The sequence below is a fragment of the Tursiops truncatus genome, chromosome 4 (genome assembly GCF_011762595.2).
Source record: "Tursiops truncatus isolate mTurTru1 chromosome 4, mTurTru1.mat.Y, whole genome shotgun sequence".
NCBI classification, from domain to species: domain Eukaryota; kingdom Metazoa; phylum Chordata; class Mammalia; order Artiodactyla; family Delphinidae; genus Tursiops; species Tursiops truncatus.
Window position 1 is genome coordinate 78971904 of NC_047037.1, and position 25081 is coordinate 78996984.

The 25081-nt window shown below is 44.4% G+C and overlaps 2 protein-coding genes across 7 annotated transcripts in view; one reads left to right on the forward strand and one right to left on the reverse strand.

Annotated features, from left to right (window-relative positions):
* The window catches only part of B4GALT4 (beta-1,4-galactosyltransferase 4), a 28386-nt gene extending 25654 nt beyond the window's left edge, over positions 1 to 2732 (forward strand). For all 6 annotated transcript variants that reach the window (XM_019923168.3, XM_019923163.3, XM_019923164.3 and 3 more), the window contains one exon: positions 1849 to 2732. In XM_019923168.3, coding sequence (XP_019778727.1) covers positions 1849 to 1981 — 133 coding nt within the window. In that variant the 3' untranslated portion in view covers positions 1982 to 2732. The remainder of the gene's footprint in view (positions 1 to 1848) is intronic.
* Positions 2733 to 12850: 10118 nt separating this feature from the next.
* On the reverse strand, positions 12851 to 24395 carry UPK1B (uroplakin 1B). Its single transcript, XM_019922287.2, has 6 exons — positions 24299 to 24395; positions 23047 to 23247; positions 20604 to 20678; positions 19799 to 19921; positions 17492 to 17671; positions 12851 to 13037 (listed from the first exon to the last, which is right to left on the reverse strand). Exons 1-6 carry the CDS (start codon positions 24365 to 24367, stop codon positions 12894 to 12896), a joined length of 792 nt encoding a protein of 263 aa, XP_019777846.2. The 5' UTR covers positions 24368 to 24395; the 3' UTR covers positions 12851 to 12893.
* Between the last annotated feature and the right edge of the window lie 686 nt (positions 24396 to 25081).

The window sequence follows — 25081 nt, forward strand, 5'->3', positions numbered from 1 at the left end:
TTTTGGTGATGTCAGGATTGTTCTGTGGGTTCACGTGTTGTCAGCCTCATGCAGTCATTGTGAGGGTCCCCATTAGTCTTCACCTAATTATTTTAGCAGCCATTGGTGATCATTGCCTAAATTCATTATTCAATTAGGGATTGCAAAATTGTGATATTCTGTCAGTCCTGCATTTATTAGATAGATTTTTCTACAAAGAATGATGTGCCTTCTTCAGCTGTCTGAGTACACTGGGGTACGGTTCTTATAGAAAAGGCAGGATAAAGGGAAAGAATCAGCATTGACTTTTTATTTCAAAGTGATGAGTTGATGCTTCCTACAGCCTTCTGGATGTAGTTAATATTCTTTTCGATGCTCAGATTGTCTTTGGCAAATGTTATCTTTTTCCAGTGGGCTCCCGAATCCTTTGACATAACTGCAGTCGTTTTGCGAGCATTTTTCCCTTTGCTCTGGTGTGATGAGCTGTTCTAGGCTCATCTTGTGCTCCTGCCCCAGGAATTAACCCTTTCACCAAGGAATCCTGGCAGATAAACCAATTCTTTTGGGGGCTATGTCTGAAAAATCTACATTTCTTTGTTCTGGTGGGGTTTTTTCCCTAATGTTTGAAACTGTATTAAAGGGCCTTTAGCCTTTTTGCTAGAGTCTACATTTTAAAACAATATTAAAAGACTTTTAGCCCTTTTGTTAGAACTTACCACTTTAACAAAACAGCTATTTCTATTTTCCATGTGTCTTTTGAGCCTTTGCCCATAGGTGTGCATTTTTCTCTGTAAATTAAAATAATAATAATTAATGAATAGATACAAAAGAATACTTATCAACTGTATGAAAAATCTGAAGATTCTTGATACCATGACCACTGGTCGTGTCCTCTAGCCAGTTTACGCCCTTTCCCTGTGTGGCCCTTCCTTATCCCATATCTTCCCCCTACCCCAAGAGGAAATACTTTCCTGAATTTTGATGATAATTAAAGTTATTTTTGCTGTGTCTTGGTTTTCTTATTTTCCCATGTGTTTGTATTCATATACAAAAAATTGTTTAGTTTTGCATGCTTTTCAATTTTATATAAATGAAATCATGCTGTATTATTTTTCTCTGACTTTATTTAGCTCAACTTTATGCTTCTAGTCTCCATCCACGTTGTTACTGTAACCGAAATGCATGCTTTTCACTGCTCAGCTCCTAGAGACCAATTCGGTTCAACACCACCCCTCTCCCTGCATCCTCGAGCTCCGGCCACACAATTACTTCCTCTTCTTCAAACACATCCTGCTCTTTGACACGTCTCTGTGTCTTGCACAGGGTGGTCTCTTTTCTGGGGTGTCCTTTCCCTCATCTTCTCTGCTGTGAATTTCTTCTTTTTCAAACCTTGGTCAAATTTACCTTCTCTGTGACCCTCATGAAGTTAGGTGCCACTTCATTCAGCCTCCTCTGCATACAGTTTAGCTTGGTTTGAGGTTCCTATGAGTCCCCGCCCTGCCTGCAGACACAGAGTTCTCCCAGCAACATTGGAGCATTCATAGATCCCCTGAAGCTTATCCAAGGACCTGTCAGCAGTGGATGAGCTGTATCACTGTACATCCTTCTGTCCTGCAGACTGGGGGCTCACTGCATGAAGGACTCTTCTGATCATTGGTCCTCAGGGTCTTCCATGGGGTTTGCCATATGAACACATGGCTGTCGTTAGTATCTGTTACCTTAGATGGAGAAAATAAACTTCTTTTGCAGTAGGAAACCCAACAAGTGCAATAATTTACAAAGATGCGTTTGCCAAACTTTGTGACAAGGCAAAAAGCAGTGGAAATAGATGTTAAATTCTTATCTTTCACATTTGTTCTTTATCTTTAGGATGAAGCTCTTACATCAGGTGTCACGTGTCTGGAGAACAGATGGGTTGAGCAGTTGTGATTATAAATTACTCTCTGTGGATTACAATCCTTTATATGTCAACATCACCGTGGATTTCTGGTCTGGCCCATGACCCTGGCTCTTCTGCTGACATTTGGAGGAACTGAATATTTGATTGCAATAATTTTGGCCTAGAGACTTCCCCTAGTAGCACACATTAAGAACTTGTTGCAGCCAATTACTGAGCTGATTCTCCCTCTTTCATATTTTCTTAGCAGAACTCCTGGTGATATGGAATGTAAAACAATTGTTTTGATCATGAGGGTTAAATATTGTAATGTAGATACTTGAAGGACTAAGTATAAAAGGACCACTCAGAAGATGCCATGAAGGCTATTTGAGAACTCTGATTGAAGGAGATTTATTTAAGTTTGAAGTGACACATATTTTCTGGGATAAAAAATGCCACAGGAGATAAGATTGCTGAATGTCCCAGAGAACCAGGAAAGGGTTGAAGATATGTTTCTGTTACTCATTTATCCTGCATGGTCATCTGGGAAGAGGCGGGTCCCCGGTGAGATGAAGGCCGAAGAAGAGGGGAGAAAGGTGAAGAATAAAGGTGCCGCGAACTTGGGACTGAAGAGGTGGCAGAAGGACCGCATCAGGCGGAGAGCAGCTGCGGTGGTTGTACTGTTGCTATGGCTGCTGCCCTGCGGCAGGTGTCACCTGCCCAGATACGCCTTCCCGTAACATTTTATCTACTAGTTTTTAGAACATTTTTGTAAAATGATTTTGTACGTGTAGGATATGAAGTAGCAGTTTACAAATTACCTATTAATTAATAATACATCAGAAGTACCTCTGTAGTAAAATATGAAAAAGCTTTGGGTGGTCAATCTTGTTTTTTACTATTGTTTCGTTACCAAACCAAACTTGGGTCCGCTTGCCCACATGCAGTGAAGCCAATCTGCAGACACTGGGTTGTGGTGAAGGAAAGTGCAACGTTTACTGCAGGCGCCAAGCAAGGAGTCCGGGCAGCTAGTGCTTAAAAGCCCAAAGTCCCTGAAGGCTTTCAGGGAAAGGTTTTAAAAGACAGGGTGAAAGAGGGCTTGTGGGATGTGTGATCAGCTCATGGACAGTCTTCTGATTGGCTGGTGGTGATGTAACCAGGAGTCAACATCATCAACCTTCTGGTTCCAACTGGTCTGGGGTCTACTTGCTTGTGGGCAGCGTACAGTTAACTGCTTCCACCTGATGGGGGTTTCAGTATCTGCCAGACAGCTCAAAGGATGTGGCTCAGAATATTATCTGTAGCCCTTGAGAAGGAACTAAAGGTCCTTGACTTTGTCTAATGGCTAAACTATTATTATTTTTCTTGTTTGACTGTTTTCCTTTCTTTCTGCATTTTCTCACTTCTCTGATTAAATTTACTCTTTGGCACTCAGGGAAGGCCTAGGAGGCTAAAGTTTCTCTACAAACAAGACATGGGGGAGGACATGGGGGTGGGTCTTTTCCAGGAAGGCCCCGCAGGGTCCTGCTCGGTTCTAGCTTCCAGATGTATTCATGTCAGTAACCCTACTGCTTAAAAACAAAACAGATGAGACTAAGCCTTCCCCCGCTCTCCCGTGTTCATCCTTCTCTGCGCAGCCTGCTTGTGAGACAGCTCCGGGCCTGTGGCAGGTGCCTCTGAGTCTCGGCTCCTGGGCCGCGTTGTGTTCTCTTCATCCTCCTGTGCTTGATTTTGATCAGTAATGGGCGCAGCAGGGCTGCCTCAGGGGCACACCTCGTTGGTGAGAGGATAGGAAGGGGTGGAGCCAGGGCTCCTGAGGCCTTTGATTTGGAAGGAAGGGCGGGGCCATGGCACTGATTTGGTACTGCTGAGCTTCCTGGGAGAGGGGCGGGAAATGTGGGAGGATAATCTAAGGAAGGTAATCGGGGATGGATGCTGGCTCAGAGCAGAAATAAGAATATTTTGTTCGCCTAGGGGAATGGACACAAATAATGTAGATGTGGATGTTCTTGAGCGTGTATTATGCAACTGTGCCCCAGGGTTTCTCAATCCATCATTATTACGTGACACTTAATTTTTAAAATTCAACATGAGTGCCTGCCATCCCAAACAGGGAGAGGGAGGGAATAGGAGGATTTGGGGCTTCCAAAAAGACAGCAGTCACCACCCACGTGGGGAAGGAGAAGAAAGAAAAGTGCATTTTGTGGACGTGACAGGTTTACCTAGGGCTGGCCTGGTTTACCTTTAACCCAGTAGGGACAAGTAAATGCTGTGTTTTTTCTTTATTTAGAAAAGAAATAATAATGGTTTTCTTCCTTTTCCCCCACCCTCTTGTCTCCTCTGCAGAATCTTCCTCTAGCTTTCCATCCCAATGTTTTAACTGAGGTATGGTTGATTTACAATATTGTGTTTCAGGTGTACAGCATAGTGAGTCAGGGTTTTTTTGCAGATTATGTTCATTATAGGTTATTACAAGATATTGGGTATAATTCCCTATGTTATACCGTAAATCTTTGTTTATCTATTTTATGTATAGTAGTTTGTATCTGTTAACGATCCCAATTTTCTTAATTATAATCTAATGCAGACTGAACTATTGTAATTGCCAACAGCCTGTGCCAGGGGCCTCCAATTTGGAGGCTGTGGGTCCCTGGTCATGGCTGGGGAGGGTAAAGGAAGAGAATAGTGTGTGCAAGGAATTTGAGGATCCATACTGAGAACAATTTCTCATTCAATGGAAACAAAATACAATTAGTACCATGTGGGAACTCCCTATGTATTTTCAGCTATTAACAAGGCATCTGCATTTTTTTAAATGTTCAAAACCACTGTCCTTTGCCTATTGATATTCTTCAGGTAATTCTTTCAACCAAGATAAAGTATATGTCATTTAAATGACTCACTATGAAACTTCTGGAGGTGGAAGATGGTTTTTTTTTTTTTTTGCGGTACGCGGGCCTCTCACTGTTGTGGCCTATCCCGTTGTGGAGCACAGGCTCCGGACGCGCAGGCTCAGTGCCCATGGCTCACGGGCCCAGCCGCTCCGCGGCATGTGGGATCTTCCCAGACCCGGGCACGAACCCGCGTCCCCTGCATCGGCAGGTGGACTCTCAACCACTGCGCCACCAGGGAACCCTGGAAGATAGTTTTTTAAGACCTTTATTTTCCTTCTCTGCCACTGTACCTGCAACGGGATTCGAAGCCCCTGACTGGCAGGAGGCATATGGCTGCCTGCTTGCTCTGCTGGGCAGTTTGGCCTCAGAGGAACCGAGCTTTCCCAATTTCCCGCCCTGTGTGTCTCTTGCTGTCATTGGCCACAAAGAGGCCAAGCTTTCTGAGTTTTGTAGATAAGCCTACTATACTTGCTGAGGATTACATGGACGCAGGTCTGTTTGAACACCACAAATACTTAACATGAGGAGTGTACTACTTTAAAAGTTTTTATGGCTTTTTCTCACTTATAGTACCACTCCTTTTTATAGTGCTTTATGGTTTATGACATTTTTATACACACTTTATTGATTAGAGTTAAGTAGGGTAGAAGAGGAAGTAGAGGTTCCATTACACCATATTGCCTCCATCTGGGCTTCTCTCACTCTTTTTTTTTTTTGGCCGTATTATGCGGCTTGTGGGATCTCAGTTCCCCAGCCAGGGATTGAACCCTGGCTCCAGCAGTGAAAGCGCCGAGTCCTAACCACTGGACCACCAGGGAATTCCCTGGGCTTCTCACTTTCTTTAAGGAAGGTTTCCTGACTCTACATCCCTGTCCTAGCTCCTAGAGAAGTTTGGTATATTCTGGACTTGAAAGTGCATTCCATTCTAGGGACTTCCCTGGTGGTGCAGTGGTTAAGAATCCGCCTGCCAATGTAAGGGACACGGGTTTGATCCCTGGTCCGGGAAGATCCTACATGCTGTGGAGCAACTAAGCCCGTGCACCACAACTACTGAGCCTGCGCTCTAGAGCCTGCGAGCCACAACTGCTGAAGCCCGCGCGCCTAGAGCCCATGCTCAGCAACAAGAGAAGCCACCGCAGTGAGAAGCCTGCGCACCGCAACGAAGAGTAGCCCCTGCTCATTGCAACTAGAGAAAGCCCGTATACAGCAACCCAACGCAGCCAAAAATAAAAAAAAAAAAAAAAAAAAAAGTGCATTCCATTCTCATCTAGTCTCTAAACTTTTTTCCAGACTCCCTCCCTGGTTTTTCTGCCCTTTGCCCCCTCACTTCCACTCAAGCCCCTGGGGGTTTCCTGGGGCCCCAACTGCTCTGTGAATGGACTCTTGGGAGAGAGGAAAGACATATTCTGCTGGACTAAAAACCTCCACTTTCCCCAAGTCCTATACATATATAGTCTCTCTCAAAAGCCATTAGTATGTCCCACAAAATGGAGCATATTCAGGAACATTTCATAGGTTCTTTTTTGCCCATCACTTTCCAAAAAAAATTTTTAAGTCTATTCCTTAGTACTTTAAATGTTTAAGCTATTGCCACCTTCATTAGTTTTAAGTCCACTGAAGACCGTCTTATACCTGCTGAGAGGGCCAGACCAGTCTCTCAAAGATATTCACAGAGGAGAGTGTGTGATGTGTGTGAGGGTGTGTGTGTGTGAGATCTGGGGCCTTGGTGGAGAGGTTGGTGAAGGGTGAGGCACACTAATTGAATGCTTGCTCTGTATTTGAATTTTCCTTGCTTTTTAAATTTTAACTTTCCAATATTCCTGTAAGTGTGTATGTAGTACTGCAAAGAAAAAACAGATTCAAGTTAAGTAACTTCCCAAAGTTGGTAAGAGGAAGAGATAAGATTTGAACCCAAGTCTCTTGACTCTAGTGTCTTGTTTTTTCCCCCCAGAATATCACATTGTCAGGAGATTATGAGATTTCTTTGTGAAGGCAGTAAGGGCAGAGATCTCATTTGTAGCTAGGATTCTGGAAATAATGTACAGAACTTGAGATATATCCATTAAAATGCCTTATCTTCATACCCTAGTACATTCTTCCACTATTGAATAGGAGTTTTGCTATTACTCAACTACTGTTTGAGGACCAGTGAATTTGGACCAGTATATTTGGTCATTAAGCTTGTTGCAGTAAATTGAAGTAACATGATATTAGTTGGCATGTTCCCAGGAATACAGGCTGAGCAGAGATCTTCGACCAGATTTATGGTATAACTTCCTGTTGGTATTTCTTACAGGCTGTTAGCTGTTCTAATGCACTCTTTACATATCTTACGGAATCCTCGCAGTGAGATCTGTCTTCCTGAAGCAGGCTCCAAGAGGCTGACTTGCCAAAGTCATGCAGAGCTGGGATTTGGAGCCAGGTTTTTGACTCCAAAGCTCATGTTCTTAACAACTTCATGGTATCGAATAAAGCGGCCCACGCTGTCTGTGGAGTGTGTTTCTCTCTAAATAAATCCACTTCTTATGTAAAAAAAAAAAAAGCTGTTGAGAACACACCATGGGGAAGCTCGAGGTGTCTCAGGAAAAGAAGTCAGACAAAGTCTATGAGAGCATTTGGGTTTGGGGTGGGTCATTTGGGGAGGTTCTAAGCCAGCAGGATGTGTTCTGTATTGGACATTGTCAGAAAGCCAAGACAGTTCTGATTTACCCACAGGGAGTCCTAGAGGAAGAACAGAGCTGTAATTGTGAGCACGTAGCAGTCACTTATTTTAGCAAAAAAAAAAAAAGGGTGTGTTTGGTATTCAGAGGGTGGCACGGTGACCTTGCTTTTGTGCTTGGACAGAATTATGAAGTGGCCTCACTTTGCCTCATTTTACGTGACCTTACCTGAGGCTGGCGTTCTATGAATTGTTTACGTCTAGCAGGAGGATAGCATGGCTTAGTTGTGAGTGCCAGGCTAGCTTCTGGATGCCAGGGGCTGCTCAGGAACTCAGGGTGGAGGCCACTAGAAAGTAGGGCATGATGGTACCACTTAACTCCAGGATTTGGCTATCTGTCTTTTTCAAAGGAGGGGTGTGTGTGTGTGTGTGTGTGTGTGTGTGTGTGTGTGTGTGCTTTGGGAGTTGATTGGGAGCGAGGGGGAGGGTGGGTTAGAGAAGGGTCTGGGAACTATACATTTCTCAGCAATGCGCCTTTTCCCAAGATGTTTTTGGATCTCCTCGTTGGATGTGGCCATTCCAGCCTTGTGATAAAAACGTCACGTGTGAAAGCAAACTCAATAGCTTACAACTAGTCTCCTCTGGGTTTCTTCTTTGATTCAGTCTCACATATAGGAGATGATAAGGATCTGCGTGAGGTGAAACAGGAAAGGGAAATGACACAGAACAAAGGAGGTTGTTCATTCTATAGAAATGAGAAAGCAGGGGCTTCCCTGGTGGTGCAGTGGTTAAGAATCCGCCTGCCAGTGCAGGAGACGTGTGTTCGGGCCCTAGTCCGGGAAGATCCCACATGCCACGGAGCAACTGAGTCCGTGTGCCACAACTACTGAGCCTGTGCTCTAGAGCCCGCGAGCCACAACTACTGAGCCCGCAAGCCACAACTACTGAAGCCCAGGTGCCTGGAGCCCGTGCTCCTCAACGAGAAGCCACCGCAATGAGAAGCCCGCACACTGCAATGAAGAGTAGCCCCCGCTCGCCGCAACCAGAGAAAGCCTGCATACAGCTACAGAGACCCAACATAGCCAAAAATAAATAAATTTATTTTAAAAAAAACCAACAACAACAAGAAATGAGAAAGCAGCTTAGTTTCCAGTTCCTCAACCACAGCCCGGCTTGTCAGTCACGTGGATGGGGGTGGGGTTTTAGAGGAGATACGATTTTCAAACTCGCATGACTCACTATTCCTTCTTTCCTTCATGGGTGGTCAGAAACTACCTGGTCTGCTGCTTAGAATGGGAGCAGTTCCCGTTTATTACAGCTGATGTGGGAAAAAAGTTATAGGGCCCCCAAAAATGAGCAGAGGGCTTCCTAACGTTCAGGGTGAACAGCCTGCCAGGAACCTGAGTAACAATCTGGGGAGGAAAAAGCCAACCGAGGAGCGTGATGACCCGTCTGGTATTGCAATCAGGTAAAACCTACCCCAGAGTCAGCCTGACCCATTTTTCGGTGTTAGGTGGTAACTGTTCTTTGCCCACCTGATAAGCAGGCCTGTTGCAGGATTGGGAGGTTTCTCGAGATGGTTTTTCTGGGTGTGTCTCAAGCCCAGCAACCTGCCAGCAACCCAGAGCCAGGTCCTACTGCTCTTCTCACCCCCGCCCCGCCGCTGCCCTCCGGCCTGGTGGGGCTGGTGAGGGCCTCACCCTGAACAGTGTGGCTTGGGTCTCGCCGTGAGCCCCACTTCTGTCCCAGAAGCCAGATGGAAGAGGGACAAGGCTGGGCTTCCAGGGAAGGTGGAGGGGGTGGAGCAGAAACTGGGCAGAGCACGAGCTGCCCTGAGATTAAACTGAAGACCCCCGTAGCAGGAAGTGCAGGAGTCCTGAACGGCTGGACTCTCCATAGGGAAGTCCTCAGGCCCGGGTCTGTCTCAGCTGAAAGGTGTGTCCTCCCCAACTGCTGGGGGCTGGACAGTGAGTACCTGGGTTCAGGGTCTTATTTTGTAGGAAGCTAGCTGGAGAGGGGGCGGACGGTAATGACCAATTGAAGGCCCGTTGTCTTTCTAGTTACTTCTGGTAGAGAAGGCAGGTGGTAAGATTTAACGAGCAGCAGGTGGGCCATCTTCCTCCACAATAGCTTTTTCCTGCTCCCACTGCTGCACTGGATTCCGCCAACTGAGATCAATTTCAGTTATTAAGGAAAAATCTGCAGAGAAGATTGAGAGTGGGGACTAGCTGTCACTCACCCTTTAGTACGAATTAGCTTGCAAAAAGGCTTTCCCTTAACCTAGCTGAGATCAAGTCACAAGGAGAATGGAATCTTGTAGGGAGAGAATTTTGAAGCTCCAAAGCCTTGGAGGGGGAAGGCAGAAGTGGGTCTGGGACAGGATTTGCTCACGCATGAGGGCACTGGAAAATCCAGTTAGCAGCAGAAGAAAAAGGCACCAGAACACATGAGAGAGGATGGACAGAGAGAAGGGAGAGAGGCGCTTCAAAGCTTTGCCCAGAGTAAGCTCGAATTTCCTTCTTCTCCTCTCTTCAAAAAGACCACAGAGAGAACCTCCTCAGTCAAGTGCAGGTGTCATTTATCTTGACACCCCAAGCCCTGTCCTGGAGAGGCAAGCGAGGCAGGGGAGGGGCAAGCTGGTCGTGTGTCAGAGCAGGAGCCTTTGGCTCCCTGTCCTGGGAATCAGCGATCCGGCTGCTGCCCCCAGCTTTACCGCCCAGGTGCAGGCTATAGCGCCCTCCCCCTCCTTGTCCCTCCCTGCCCCGGGGCTCAGACTGAGGCACAGGAACCTGGGTGGAGGCCTGGGAGTGGGCTACTCCATGTGACTGAGTCAGCTGCGAGTGGGACCCTGAAGTGACAGGTACATTTCCTTCCTAGGGGACACAGTTGAGCAGTTGGAGTCAGAGATGCAGGGGGAAAGGATCTGAGGAGCAGCAACTGCATCCCCGCTTCTGGGCAAAGGGCAGCAGGAGCAAAAAGTAAACGTGGAAGTTCCAATCATTCAACTGTACAGCAGGGTTACCCGGTATCCAGAGGGAAGCCACACCTGACTGCATTTTCCATCTCCTAAATTTTAATTCCCGTGAGCCTACTAAGCTCTTCTGTTGGAAGACCCATTTTGCTAGCCTCATATATGACCAATTATGACACTGGTAAAAAGAAAAGAAAGTGAACATATTTAAAAGCCTTCTTTATTTATAAGACTAGACAAATGTTGTTATAAGAACTTCCTTCAGGATTGCAAAAGGAAACATAGATCAGAAGAGAAATATTTTGACAGTAAAAAAAAATCACCATAAATCACCTATCTAACAGCGGGCTTGCTTCTCCCTTATTTGAAAGGGGCTTTCGGATGGGATGAGATTGGTAAATATATAACAGGTCCCTCCTTTGTCCCCCAGAGTGCACATACTTTTAATTAGCGGGAGAATTGAGGTTACTAACACCTATCACTCTGCAATGTCTGAGAGGAAACTACAACCATTGTTAGCTCAAGATCGGGCATTGTCCTGGAGAATAAGAGGATCCCAAGGTGGCATTAAGAGAATCACTTGAGTCTCTGTAGATGGGAGCCACCGTAGAACAAAGGCAAAAGATATATTTCAGCAGTCTTTTCCTTAGTTCTCTCACGCGGACAATACTGAGATGAATGAAAGCCTTTGAAGGTTTCTTTTAGAAAGCAGAGAGAAATACAGGCAGATTTGCTGTCCAAATACAGACTTGGCTTGCTGTGATAAGACAGGCTCCTGTGAATGTCTTGTGCCCCCAAATTAAAAATAAACAGAGATGGCAATAGTTATTATCTACTATCCTAAACTCTCCCTTTCCTACGGTCTATAACAATGTTGCGGAATCCTAGATCAGGGTGAAATCATTAGTGGTAAGAATTTCAGGAGTCTGAGAGCCTAAAGAACCTAAAGAAACTCCACACCAACTGACTTGGCAATTTGAGGAAGAGTGCATAATTTCCCGGGGAGCACAGAGGTGGAATATTAGGAGTTCCAGCACCAAATCCAGAGTCACTGTGGGGAGTGGTATGGTGGTTACACTTATTCTTAATATTCAATTCTGCTCCAGTAGAACATGGTACCCAGGAGAACCCAAAACTAGAATACAAAGGAAAAGAAAAATAAATAAGGAATTGTTTTAGAAACATCTGGTACTTGCAGAAAAATGATATGAGGTTCGTTCAGGCTCAGGTGACACTGGATTTTTAAGAATGATCTTGCCTTAAGCATCATCACAGGGGCAGAGGTGACTCTGAGTCCATCCTGTCACACAGTGAACCAATATTTTCCCAAATGACCAATGCATGATGTTCTAGAATCACGAATGGGTAAATATTTATGCAAACTGCAAGACAAACCAATGTAATGTATTTTAATGTAACAGAGTCCTAAAAGTTCTTTGATGAAGTTTCAGATTTCATATTGCAACTAACCTTTAAGAAACTACTACTTAGCAAGTTTTGTGTAGTACCAAAGGAAAATATTCACAATTATTTTTAGATAAGGCTACCAAAACACTTGTTTTCTCAACTACGTGTAGAATGGATTTCTTTCAAATCCTTCAACGTAAGCAACATATTATAACAGATTATATGAAGATGAAATATGAGAAGCCAGCTGTCTTCTATTAAAACCAGACATTGAAGAGATTTTCAAAAATGTAAAAAAAAAAAAAATACTGCCCCTTTTCTCATATCTTTTTGTTTGGGAAAATAGTCACTTTTTTCCCACAGAAATATATTGTTAATAGTAATGTAATTAGTTTGTTATTGTTATTTTATATGAATTAACATGTGTTTTTAAAAATTTCTGTGTTAATTTCCAACAGGGTAAATATCAATAGATACAGGCCCTTCATAGGCAAAAGCTTTTGGGAGTCCTCAGTAATATTTGAGAGAGTGTAAAAGAGTTCTGAAACCAAAAGTTTGGGACTGCTTCCTGAATGCAATGGCTCTTAATCCTGACAACAAGTTAGAATCACCTGGAAAATTAAAAAAAAAAAAAAAGACCTGGGTCCTGCACCTAGATCAACTGAAATCTGAATCTCAGAGGTTGGGGTTCAGGTATGCTTTTGTCCCCCAAGCTCCCCATAAGGTTTAAATGTGCATTCAGGGCTGAGACCTACCATTCTACCCTCTTGCTGCATGTGCATCACATAAAGTGGTCAGAAGAACAAGGTGAGACTGGTGAAGGCAGCTCTTTGGAAGGAGGGAGGCAGGTTAGAGGAGGCATCTAGAGAGATGACAGTCTTTGATATCTACTTGAAATGAATTTATGAGATCTGGAGAGATGGAGGAGCACACAAGTGCATCCCAGTCAGCCAGAGAAGGATCTGGTTGGTAGGGGAAGTTCACGCCCTACCTCCCGAGGGAATCCACTGTCCTTGCCCTGGTGCCAGCAGCTTCCTGACTAGCCTTCAGGTCTAAGCTTTTTTTCTAGTCAGTCTAGCGTGCTTGGGTTAACCAGGGGCAATCTCAAGGTCTCTCCTTATCACTATCCTCCCAGAAATGAAACATGTGATGGGAAATACTCACAGTCCAACAGAGAATGGCAAATCCAAACCACGCAACCCCCCAGGCGTGTCGGTTCATTGGTCCAGAGATCAGTTCATAGCAGCCCTAGAGGAGTGGGCGATTCCATATCCACATGAAAGGGACCAGAAAAGAGATGTAAGAGATGGGTGGGAAGCTGATTTGAATCAATGTCACCCCAACATCCAGTTTAACATAACCAGGCTATTTCTACATTCCTGTGGACAACTAGGTTGTTGTGCTGTACTGAAGAAATAGGAATAATCTATAGGAATAATCCTTATGAAGAACTATTCTATATCATATTTATTTGTTTTTGCATTCAATCTAACCGAGGTGCTGCTATTTTAGCATAACATTTTTCTCATATTGAATATGTGGCAATGTAAAGTATTCTTAATAAAATTTGAGTTTTTTCCTCTCCCCAAAGATTTTATTGGTGATTTTGGTGTTTGAGGGCAGGGTCACTTTTTGATTTGTTTTTCAATAAAAGTTCTTCCAGTTAGTGAAAATTAGAGGCTTTATTTTTTAGTCATTAAAGGAACTCCTATACCATGCTTCGTAAATTCTCATTTGACATCATATTTCAACATATCTTTATAGTATTGTAGAAGAGCCACGGGGTGCGTGCGAGAGAGTGAATCATTCTTTATTCATCGAGTCATTCATTCATGCATGCCATAATCTGGTAAGTTTTATATGTAGCACATTCTGTTCTAGTCTCTATGCAAAGTACTGGAGTGATACACACGTATGGGTCTAGACCTGCCATCTGAGCGACCTCCACTAAAGCCCTTGGAATCACAGGAATGCCTAGGAGATGCCATGACCAGGCTGGTTTTATGAACACTGAGATCCAGAGAGAAATGTCTTAGAAAGGCTGACCTTGAAGTTTAGGCCCCGCCCAGGGTCTCCAGGTAGCCACTTGAAGTTCTATCCTTTCTAACCCTGCCCCAGTCCCTGGTTCATCCACTTGCATGTCCTGCCTTTGCTATATACGCCTTGATTTCTCCCCCATTTACACCTCTCCATCTACCTGACTCCCCCACTCACCTAGATGCTCAAATGAAAAATCTTGGAATTATCCTTAACTGTTTTTCTCTTAAGCAAACACTTTTGGGTTTAAAATATATCTCAAATCCAAACACTTATTACTTCCTGCTACCACCTTGGTCCACCACGGCCTCACTTCAGGATTCCTACAATCACCTCCTGGCTGGTTTCCCTGAGGCCCGAGTCCACCCACGGTGCCCTACTAGTCTTTGTACAGTGCCAGAGGGATCCTTGTAAAACATGTCAGATCACTTCACCTTCCTTCTCAAGACCCTCTGAAAGTTTCCCACCACCCTTAATATGAAATTCTAAGTCTTCACAATGGCTACGAGGTGCTGTATGATACGGCCCTGCCTCTCTCTGTGACCCCAGCCGCCACCAGAGGAGGTTGTTTCACTGCAAAGCTAATGAGCTTGGGCTCAGGGCTGCTTCCTCGCAAGACCATTTCAAAGTCCTGTACCTAGTTTTGCATGTGTAGTTTAAACTGTATTTCCTGAGGAGAACCCCCTCCCCACAAATCTGATAAGCTTCAGTCCCTACAAAATCTAGATTCATGCTTGCCTCCTACTCTTCCTTCACTTGTTCCAGCCTTGCCATACGGATGTTCCTCCAAAAAGCTAAGGGCCTCCACCTCAGGGCCTTTGCACTTGCTGCTTCCTTTTTACAGAACTCTCTTCTTCAATCTTTTTTAAGCGAGGGTCTCCTTTCCTCACTTAATTCAGAACCCTGTGCAAATATCATCTTAATAAAGCCTTTCCTGACAACCATAGAGAAAAATACCTTTCCCCCCATCATTTTCTATATCCTGCTTTATTTCTGCTCATGGCACTTATTACTACCTGGAATTTACTGTGTATTGGTTTGGTAACTTGTTTGTGGTCTGTCTCCCATACTACAGTGCAAGCTCTACGAGGGCAGGGATTTTATCTTGTTCATTGTTGAATCTCTAGAACTTAGAGCAAGTGTCTGGCACAAAGCAGGCACCTGATTAGGATGAATGGAATGTGATAAGAAGTAATAATTACAAGGATATTATTTGTGACACACTTGATGGTTCACAAACACTCCTATATCCATCACTCATTTGATCCCCCTGACAATCCTGGGAAGTGGTCATTTGTCCAATAATATGTATAAAAACCCACTTATGCCAGTGCCAGGCACTGGGCTGGGCATTCAGCTGTGACAAGGCAGAAATGGGTGTTGCCCTCATGAAGCTCACAGACAAAAGCCCCAGTTTTTCACCTCTTCTCATTTAGTGCCTTTCATGATGCTTTTTTCTCATTGTAGTGGCGCCTACCTTGATCTTCTTTAGTTCCATCATAATGCTCTTGAGGTGTAGTGATTAGAATTTGCACACAGTATTTTGGGGGCAGATGAACCATGACGTAAGAACATATATATTTGCGTCTGACATGCTATGTGACATTTGGTGGGTTTCTATTATTACTACACTTGTGACAACTTCCCTAGTTTTGTTAGCCTTTCTTTGTGCATTGCAGATCTCGCAAAGCTACAATTTGGATGTGAAAAATGGTCATTCACCTCTTCATTTGCCCACCCACCAACCATTTATTGATGCCTTCTCTGTGCCAGGCATTATGCTAAGTACTGAAGATACAGAATTGAAGGATGCATGGTCCTCAAGGAGACTCATAGAAAAAATAGGCTTGCAAACAAATAATTATATTTCAAAGTATCAACTGCAATAATAGAAGTAAAGTATATGAGGTACTGAGGTGGCGTACTTTGCTTTGTGGAAAAGGATTGTTATAGGAGAATTAGCAGGACCTGTAACTCGGAGAGAATGGTGGCATGTGGGAATCTGGGAGACCAGGGTAGGGAGAAGCAGGAAGGATGAGTAGATAAGAGATTATGTCAGGGGTGAAGAATGAGTGAGATTGAGAAAGTAGGAGCACAGGGAGTCAGGGACAGAGAGGAATTTCAAGATGCAGGAATTTGGTGTGGGAGTACTGCTCAGTGACATGACTTTGTAGTTGTGGTATAGATAGTGGGTAGAGGACGTGGTGAGTCCAAGGACTGTTAGGGAGGGTGTGACAAAAGTGTCCCTTATTACTAGAATGTTCTATGTGTGAGGGAAAATAGTGTGGCTGTGAAATAAACCAATCATCTGATGGCAAACATCCTTTTTGGTCTCTTTCAAAGATACGATACAGTTTGTATGGAATTACAATCCAATCAAGATACGTCTGCATGGACTAGTTCCAAGGCTGAAATGTTAAAAGCAGTTTATTATTCCTCAGAGTGATCGTTATATTGCATATTGTGATTATAGGCAATAAATTTAATTTTTTTTAGCAGTCTGAATATAACTAATTAAAATGATACCAAAACAATGTTGCTAAAAGGCTAAATGAGGGTCGCTCTGAACAATTCTGCAGAATAATCTGTATCACTCCCATGTCATTTTCCAGATTAATGCAACCCATCCTAGTCCAGGCACCCTTCCAGGGGTGGCATGATGACCAGCAGTGCCATGTCGTTCATTCTGAAAGGGCATTTTGTATTATTTCCTGCAAGACCAAAGAGTCTGGCATTTCTCAATTATTTAATGTACTGGCACACAACTAGCTTTCCTCAAAGTGGTAATGCACAGCAGTGGAAGCATCTCAGAGGCTGACGTCAAGTGTATGAGGATTCTCTTCAGGGCTTTTTGGGATTATTACCAAGTTCTTTCTTGGTTTAGAGTCTGGGCTCTGGAGCCAGGCTGCTAGCATTTGAATCCTGACTCTTCCATTTACCAGCTGCATGACCTTGGGCAAGGCAATTATTAGCATCTCTGTATCTCAGTTCCTCTTCTGTAACATAAGGATCAAACTGGCACTAGCCACGGAGCCTTAAATGAATTAATATCTGTTTTGTACTTGGAGCAGTGTCTGGCATTTGATAAGTACTCAATTGATGTTTGTTTTCATGATCATCATATCATTCTCATCAGGCTGGAAACACTTTTTCAAAAACCACTTGTATGTGAATTAGCTTCTACCCAAATCACCTATCTAATAATTTTATTAAGACGATCCTACATTACCACTGAATGAGGCGGGTGGGTGTACCATTACTGCATCTACCCTCAGCAATTGCCTTTGTTTTGGAACTGGCAAAACATTCCTTTTGTATATCATCCCTTTCAATTTACATTTTGCAAAAATAGAGCAAATCTTTGATATAAATACTTTTCAAAATACTAATTCTATACATTATACAAATCGTGTTCATTTAAACAAAATTGGATTCTGCTATTGCAATTCTCGCGTTCTGTTCATTTATTAAAATGTAAATTTTCCCAGATCAGCCCTAGATTAGCACTTACATTTAACTAACAGAGAAGGAAATAGTTAACATGAGGTTTAGGAAAAAGGATGCAGAATTCCTTAGTGAGAGACTATTACCTACAGTTAACCAGTATTTTCTTCATAAACAGCAGAAAAACCTCCTGGCAGGTCTTGGGAGAAGCAAGGACTCACCTGATTGTGATAGTATCCAGGTACCCCTAGTTTGCAGGCCTCCAGGTTGAGAGGTTCTTTAAGGTTGTTCATAACACAGCACTGACGAGGCCAGGGGTAGTCTGCATCGTTATTCTCAGTCCGGAAGGCAGAGGTGTATTTCTGCCAGTCTGATGGTCCATTTACACCACAGCAATTGTCCTGTCAGCACATGAGAGAAACAAAATTCTCTTCCATAATCCTTGCTAGAGCCACCAAGGTGGCAACTGAGACTTTATGGAGAAAGAAGATATGGAAATTATACTGTATCTTACATTTACTAAAAATCCCCTAATGAGAGCTGAAGGTGTTTTTAAGGTATTACATTGTAGAGTTTGCAAAATACTTTTACATTTATTACCTTACTAGCCATTAATGAGCTCTGTAGCCTTTGACAAGTTAAACTTTCTAAGTCTCATTTTCCTTAACTGAATTGGGACAAATATAGTACCTACCTCACAGAGCTGTGTGAGGAATAAATTAGTCAATACATTTAACACGTTTAGCACAATGCCTGGCCCATAGTAAACCCTTAAAAAATGTTAATCATTATTAGTACGAATATCTTGCTACAATAATGTGAGAGAGTTATAATTATTCTCATGTTACATATGAGCAAATTGAGAATCAGAAAATTAAAATTTTTGTGGTGAAGAAATCGTGAGTAATTCTTCTTGTTTTACTTTTCTGTATTTTTAACATTTTCTGGAGCAATTATGTATTATTTTTATAATGGGGGAAAATAAACTGGAAAAAATAACCAAAACCTAGTGGCACATGGTTCTGCCTCTACATAGGAAAGGAAGATCACTTAACACGTAGCTCATATTACTCTAGATAGAATTGAGGAGAGGGGATAAAACACAATTCACATCACTTTCCTTCCAGTTTATAAATTCTGCTAAAATGTTTCAAGGGAAGAAATAAATACTACTGCATCTCTCAACTTTTAAGATAAATATATTCAGCAAACTTGGTGATAAAGTGACTATCTTAAAAGCATGTCCTGTTTTGCCACTGGATTATGGAAAATATCTCACCAAAGAAAATAATCATTCTGTAATTTGACCTGAGCATTTTGGGGGGAAATGGTTAAGTTTGAAACAGACTTATTTCAGACTGGGCTTTATAAAGTTGGTAAGTGGATTTTCAAATGTGTGAGCATTCACATTTTCATTTGAAAAGCTTAGTTCTTTGCTAACATAGTGGGAAAAAAAAAACTTGACTTAGAAGAGTGATAGGAAGTGAAAAAGTGGCCAATAGATTGGAGGTCCTAATGGGCTAAAAAAACTATAGAACAGGAATATTAGACTAAATGAAGGAAATTTTAGAAGATAGAGGGTAAAGAGAGAGTTCAAAGAAGGGGTGGAGGCTATAAGGGGGTTTGCTGATGATGGACTGGGAAACATAGGTGGTTGGGTGGGGAGGGGGTCGGGGGGGAGCCATGGGAGAGTTGTGTCACACGAGGGCTTATGCAGGGATGAGAATTCACATACAGCAGCGTAGGGGTGAGAGTGGGCATTCTGAAAGACTTGTACTTTTGATGGTATTTGAGGTAAATGTGGATATAAGTTTATGATTGCCAGTTAGAGGAAAACAGGTGATCAAATCAAATCATAGCCTCTGGTCCCTAACAGGAGTAGCCCACAGGTGTGAAAAGGTACTAAACAAGCAAAGCAGACAATAGTTGCCACTTGAGTTCATTGTGGGGTGGAGGCAACTTTTGTGTGTGTGTGTGTGTGTGTGTGTGTGGTACGCGGGCCTCTCACTGCTGTGGCCTCTCCCGTTGCGGAGCACAGGCTCCAGACGCGCAGGCTCAGCGGCCATGGCTCACGGGCGCAGCTGCTCCGCGGCATGTGGGATCTTCCCGGACCGGGGCACAAACCCGCGTCCCCTGCGTCGGCAGGCGGACTCTCAACCACTGCGCCACCAGGGAAGCCCGGAGGCAACATTTTTTTAATGTAAGTGATGCTTGAGTTCTAAGAGGCAGAGTGTGTGATTAATCTAAATTTCTTACCAATGTCATTACTCCTATAAATGGAAGCTAATCAACATCATGGCTTAAAATAAAATATAGATCTAGGGGTCCCACTGAGTCATGTGTACACCCCCTAGTCCCTGCCAGTAAATGAGAGGAATAGAGGAACTTGCCTATGTCAAGTCACTTTGTGAAGGAAGCCCCCTTGGAGGCAGTGGTCCCCACACTTTAACTTCATTCCTAACCGTCCATATGCCCTTGGATACTGGTTTAGGTACCAAATGGCATCTCCCCATGACTGCAGGCATTACCTGGAGCATGAGCCTGTCCCAGGTCTTGGTGACTCCTTTGTTTTTCCACTGGTCGTCATTGTTTGGAGGACTGTTGTTTTGGTACCTCTCCAGCATCTGCTTCAGGAAGAGGTTGGGTGTGAACTATTATGGGAGGAGGCAACACAAGAGGAAGAGTTAGCACAGTAATCCTCAAGGAGGCGAAGTGATTTGCTCGGCATGTTGCTGGGGTCCCTGAACATTGTCTCCTGGAGTAAAACTGAGCTCAGAGTCACTGAGTAGGGCTGGGGGTGGGAGTAGGGCTGCTCTGGGTGGCGGAAGTCCCCCTTGTAGGGAGAAGACCCCCATCTCCAAAGAAATTCCAATGAGATAAGGGTAGACAGGCATTGTGGGGTGGCCTAGGCCAGGGAATGGAAAAAAGGAGAGAAAGCAGGGTGCTGGATGGGAGGATGTCTCAGATGTGGTGGATTACTGCTCATCCCAGTGGAAGGCCAGTGACTGTGGCAGAGTAGTGAAGAGCACGGCGGTGCAAGCTTGGGCCCCGGGAATCACACGGCCTGGATTCAGGATCCCACTTTCACTTACCAGCTGAGTAACCTTGGACAAGTTACTTTATTTTTTAAGTCTCATTTTATTTTTATTTATAAAATGAATACCTAGTTCATAGGGTTACTATGAGGAGAAAAATTATATATTTATTATTAATGTGCATATTACAATGCCTGGTATAGGGTAAGGGCTTAATATGTGTCAGTTATTGTAGTGTTATGATGGTAATGATGATTCATATGGTCATTTCTGCTCTGTCTTTTGAGGTTGTACTCACGAAGTCTCGTTGTGTTGCTGCTGTGATACAAGATGCCACTTCAAAGCCATATACAATAAACATCAGAATGAAATACTGGAAGGGAAACAAATGGAATACAAGAATTACATCTACCTCCAAAGAGAGTTTTTTGTTTTGTTTTGTTTTTACAAATAACTGTTATGTTTTCTGCAGCACATTCACCTAAATATAATTATCTGACCATTTACATAATTATTCAACAAACCCTCGTTGATCAGCTGCTTAGAGCCAGACTTGGTGCTAGGTGCTAATCAGATCAACTCTTCTCCTTTCCCCAGAGAACAAACAACTATTGAATACAAAGCTTTCTCAGTTCAGTACCCTGCATTTCCATTTTAACTGGGAAAAACATACAAGAGAATGAACTGGTGTGTGTGTGTGTATGTGCGTGTGTGTTCGTCCAATGGCTGGCAAGAGAATCAGCGTATCACACACTATGTAGAGACTCAGAACTCCCCTCTCATTGGGAGACATTTTCTTTACGGTTTACTGAGAATTGAGGATTACCGAGGTCAACGATGAATAGGGCTGCGTTTAATATCCGTCTTCCCTCTTGGCAACGTCCAGTCTTATGAGAGAGGAGCAGGCAGCCTCCAGGTACACAGCTCTTCACCGGCATCTTCTCTCACTCACTCCCACTCCAGTTGCATCAGGTCAGTTGAGGGAAACAGCGCCTTGTGTGTTTTGTTGCTGTGTGTGTGTGGTAGAGTGCGCATGCACATGTGATGGCTCCACAACACGCTGCCCCCGTTTATGGCTGGCAAATATCTGAAGGACAAATGGTCTCCGAAGCTGGGATGGGGACTATTTGCAAGAGTCCTGTCTTTGCTGTCCTCAGCCTTCCACATACGCTTATGGCGCTTGGGTTCTTCTGCAGAAGGGGCGCTGTGACGGTGTTAGCGGAGGAGCGCAGGGCAAACGGTTCTCCCTCCCTGGGCAGGGGCGGTTCTCAGAGCGGCACCCTCTGCTGCCCTAACCATTCCGCCCAGAAAAAGGCTTTGGCTACTGTTAACTCTCTCTCTCTCAGTTAACAGGAGGAACCCCTTCAGAGGCCTCATAACATTGCCTCCCTCTGTATTAGCGGCTGCATTGCTCTTTGTTGAGAGCTTTGCTGGTTCCCTTTAAAGAGGCTCAGAAGCCCCTTAGAGACGCTCCAGAAAGGAGGCACAGGGTGCAGGTGTTCTCTCCTCCAGCCGCGTGGAGGGCGCGCTGCTCCATCTCTTTGCCAGGCGTGGTGAAGGATGTTCCCGGCTGTGCGAGACACACGTGACTGGCCCAGAGTGAGGCTGGGATGCAGCTGAAGCTCGTCTCTAAGGACACCTGCCCCTTCTTTACCTTTCCCTGCATTCCTTAACCCCACCCTGAAAAAGTGGGTTCTTTTGCCCTGGAACTAACTCACACTAAAGACCCAGAGAATGTAAACATTCTACATTCCCTAGGTACCAGGATGATGTTAGTTCACAGGAAAAGCCAACCAACAAGCACCTTAGCTTGCTGGACTCGTTCCAACCAACAAGCACCTTAGCTTGCTGGACTCGTTCCATGAAGGTGGAACTCAGGTCCTGCAGCCTTTGGCTAGGAGAGTTATTTCAGGTAGGGAGTGAGGATGGGGCCCCATCACAGGGCGAGAAACTGCTGTCCTGAGCATGGGGGAAGGGAGTAGAAGTTTAGACCCAACACCGAGGGTTCTTAGCCCGGCTGGCTGCAAATTTGCTCCCATCTGCAAAGGCAGGGCACAACCTATTGTCTGAGGTTTGGGGCAGAAGCCTCCCTATGGGTGCACAGAGTTAGAGCCTCCACAGGAAGGTGGGAGCTGCAGCTGTTCTCTACATGTCACCCAGCATGGGTTTCTAGGGTCCCTGAAAAGCAGAGTGAATGCGTGAAATGGGAAGTGTAGGCCATCCCACAACATCATCAGCCTTGAGCTCAAAAATGCCTACAAAAGCTCATGCTTTCTCTTAAAAATTCGTGCATATTTTGTGATTTATATCCTAATATATCAACACTTGATTACTATTAAAACAATATTTTAAACTACTTACTCTCAAGAGAAAAAGTCTAATTATCGAGTTCTCACTGTCTCTCCTTTGGCCTGTGTAGCTCCTCGCTGTATCTGTTGGGCCCATGCAGACACTAGTCAGAGAAGCGAAGATCTGGAAAATACTCAACAGGTGACCTCCAGGTGTCTCCCCTTCAGCTTCTCTTGTGCTGGACTCTTCTGGACTTCCCATAGAGGAGAGCATCTTTGACCCCACTTGGATAATCTTCACTGCAGGGAGGGTCTTCCCCTCTACTCCCTCCTCACCTGGCACTCTGTGCTCCCTCCTACCCCACTGAAAACCAAAGCACTGTGCTCAGGGAAGAAGAAACAATCCATCTAAATTGGTCCAGGAGAGAAATGTAGAGAGTTTTAAGGTCTTACCACCAGAAGAAGTTTCCTGTTGGACTTCATGATGCCTGCAATGCCCAGGACAGACAGGCAGAAGAAGCAGATGCCGACAAACATGCCAATCCAGGCTGCCCCATAGATGTCATCATTGTCAGTGGCTTCAAGCAATGGGTAGAGGCTGTGTTGGTCGGACACAAAGTAGATGCACTCTGCAGTCAGGGCGATGCCGCACATCTGGGGGCAGAGGGGATTCTGTCAGGCTGGCGGCCATGAGAGCGGCACTGGGAAAGGGGTAGAGGAGTAGAGGCGTGGTGCTAAGAGAGACTAACTCTGTCCCCTGCATAGGCTTTAAGCAACTGACTTAAACTCCTCATTGCCAGGAAGTCAAACAGCTCCTTCCATCCTACATATTGGTTTCATGCCTCCTTCCACGTTTCGCTCTATCTTCTCGCTCTTTGTCAGGAGACCCAGACAATTTCAGACCATCTATAAAACCCCTGGGGCATGAACCGCTCAAACAATGACTTCTTGTACGAAGATAATCTCTCACTCCCATTCCCACTGCCCACTGTCCATATTCCTGGATTGTAATATTTAAACTGGTCCTGGTCATGTTCTCTGTGCCAGAGAGCCATGGAGCATTAGAGCTGGGAGGAACCTTGGTGGTTATCTTTCCTGCCCCCTGGATTTCATAGATGAAGGATCTTGGCCCTGAAAGGCAATGACCTGTCCGGAGTCACGCAGAGTCATAGTCAGGGCTGGGCCCAGAGCCAGTGATCCTGGCTCCTAAGTGCTCTCACCACACTGCGCCCACGCAGCCTGGCCTCTGAGTTACCCTTACATCCCAGTACTGCCACCCCCCCCCCGCCCCGTGTGACCAGCACAGGAAGATGCAAACATCTGTCCCCAACAACCTTAACAGTGGAGGCTGTGGAAATCAAACCAAGGAGGGGTAGGAAAGACACACCAAAGCGTGTGTGTTGAGAGTGCTTGGACACTGACTGTGGTTAGCGTGGTTGCTTTTAGATTCTTGTGTTGTAAAGTTGGGAGGGAAATCTCTCTTTTTTTTCCCACATGGTCTTTTGATATATTACATAGTTATATAGGATTATTTATATAGTTAACTTCTAGTTAGCATGTTTTACTAACACACTTCTTAAAAGGAAGAAAAGATGTAGGGAACCACTCATTATATCATTATTTCCCTTTAAACTCTCACTTTCGATTGATCTAAAATCATAGTTACAGGAAGAGCAGAATTTCCTGGAAAATACTCATTACTTACACCAATAATCACATTTTCAAAAATCAGCAGGCCCTGGAAGCAACGAACAGTGGAGTCATCTTTGGCCATCTTCACGGTTTCCCACAGGCTGAGGACACAGCTGAGAACATCACAACTCGTTAGGAGCAGGGGATGAAGACTGCTGCTGCAAGTTCCACAGCAGAGCTAAGTCACACCACCGTGCCCCGCCTTCTCGTGTTCCAGAGCACCCAAACCAAGCCATGTGATCATTTAGCCATGGAAGAAGTTTGGTTATTCAGTTCAGTGATCACAGTAATTTTATAAAGGAGAAAAAAAAAAGTAAAGCCAGCCTGAGTCTCATCACCAACTTTCAGCAGTTCTTTAGGGTATGGAACATACAGACTGCATCCTTCTGAGTGATGAACTGAGGCCCCATAGTCACCGAGGGCAGACCGGAGGTGGTGATGAAGCACAACTGAAGGTCCCTGGTAAGGCTCTTTCTGCCCTTGGTCACAGCAAACGGAAGCCCAGAGGATAAACCTAGGGGCAGAGTGGGCGACTGGTTCCCATACGGACTCCGGGCAGCGGTTAAAACCCATCATTTTCAGAATGTATTGTTATCTTCAAATATAGTTGGCAAATTAAAAATACCCCGTCACATAAGGGGGGGGGGTGAGGAGAGAAAGAGGGACTCACATTAGTTCCTTCTCTGTGCCACTCTACTAGGTAATGTACATCCACACATGTCATTCTCATAACCTAATTAGGTAGAAGAAGAAAAAGGGTGGGGAGGCTCCAGTTTGCAGATGAGGCAACTAAAGC

What these genes read in the sequence shown, in the direction of transcription:
- UPK1B (XM_019922287.2), bottom strand. Translation starts at nt 24,367, where the DNA reads ATGGCCAAAGATGACTCCACTGTTCGTTGCTTCCAGGGCCTGCTGATT. An exon ending in TTGAAAATGTGATTATTGGT is followed by an intron (nt 23,248 to 24,298) that starts GTAAGTAATGAG and finishes CTCTGCCCCCAG; the next exon opens with ATGTGCGGCATCGCCCTGAC. An exon ending in ACAGGAAACTTCTTCTGGTG is followed by an intron (nt 20,679 to 23,046) that starts GTAAGACCTTAA and finishes TTTCCCTTCCAG; the next exon opens with TATTTCATTCTGATGTTTAT.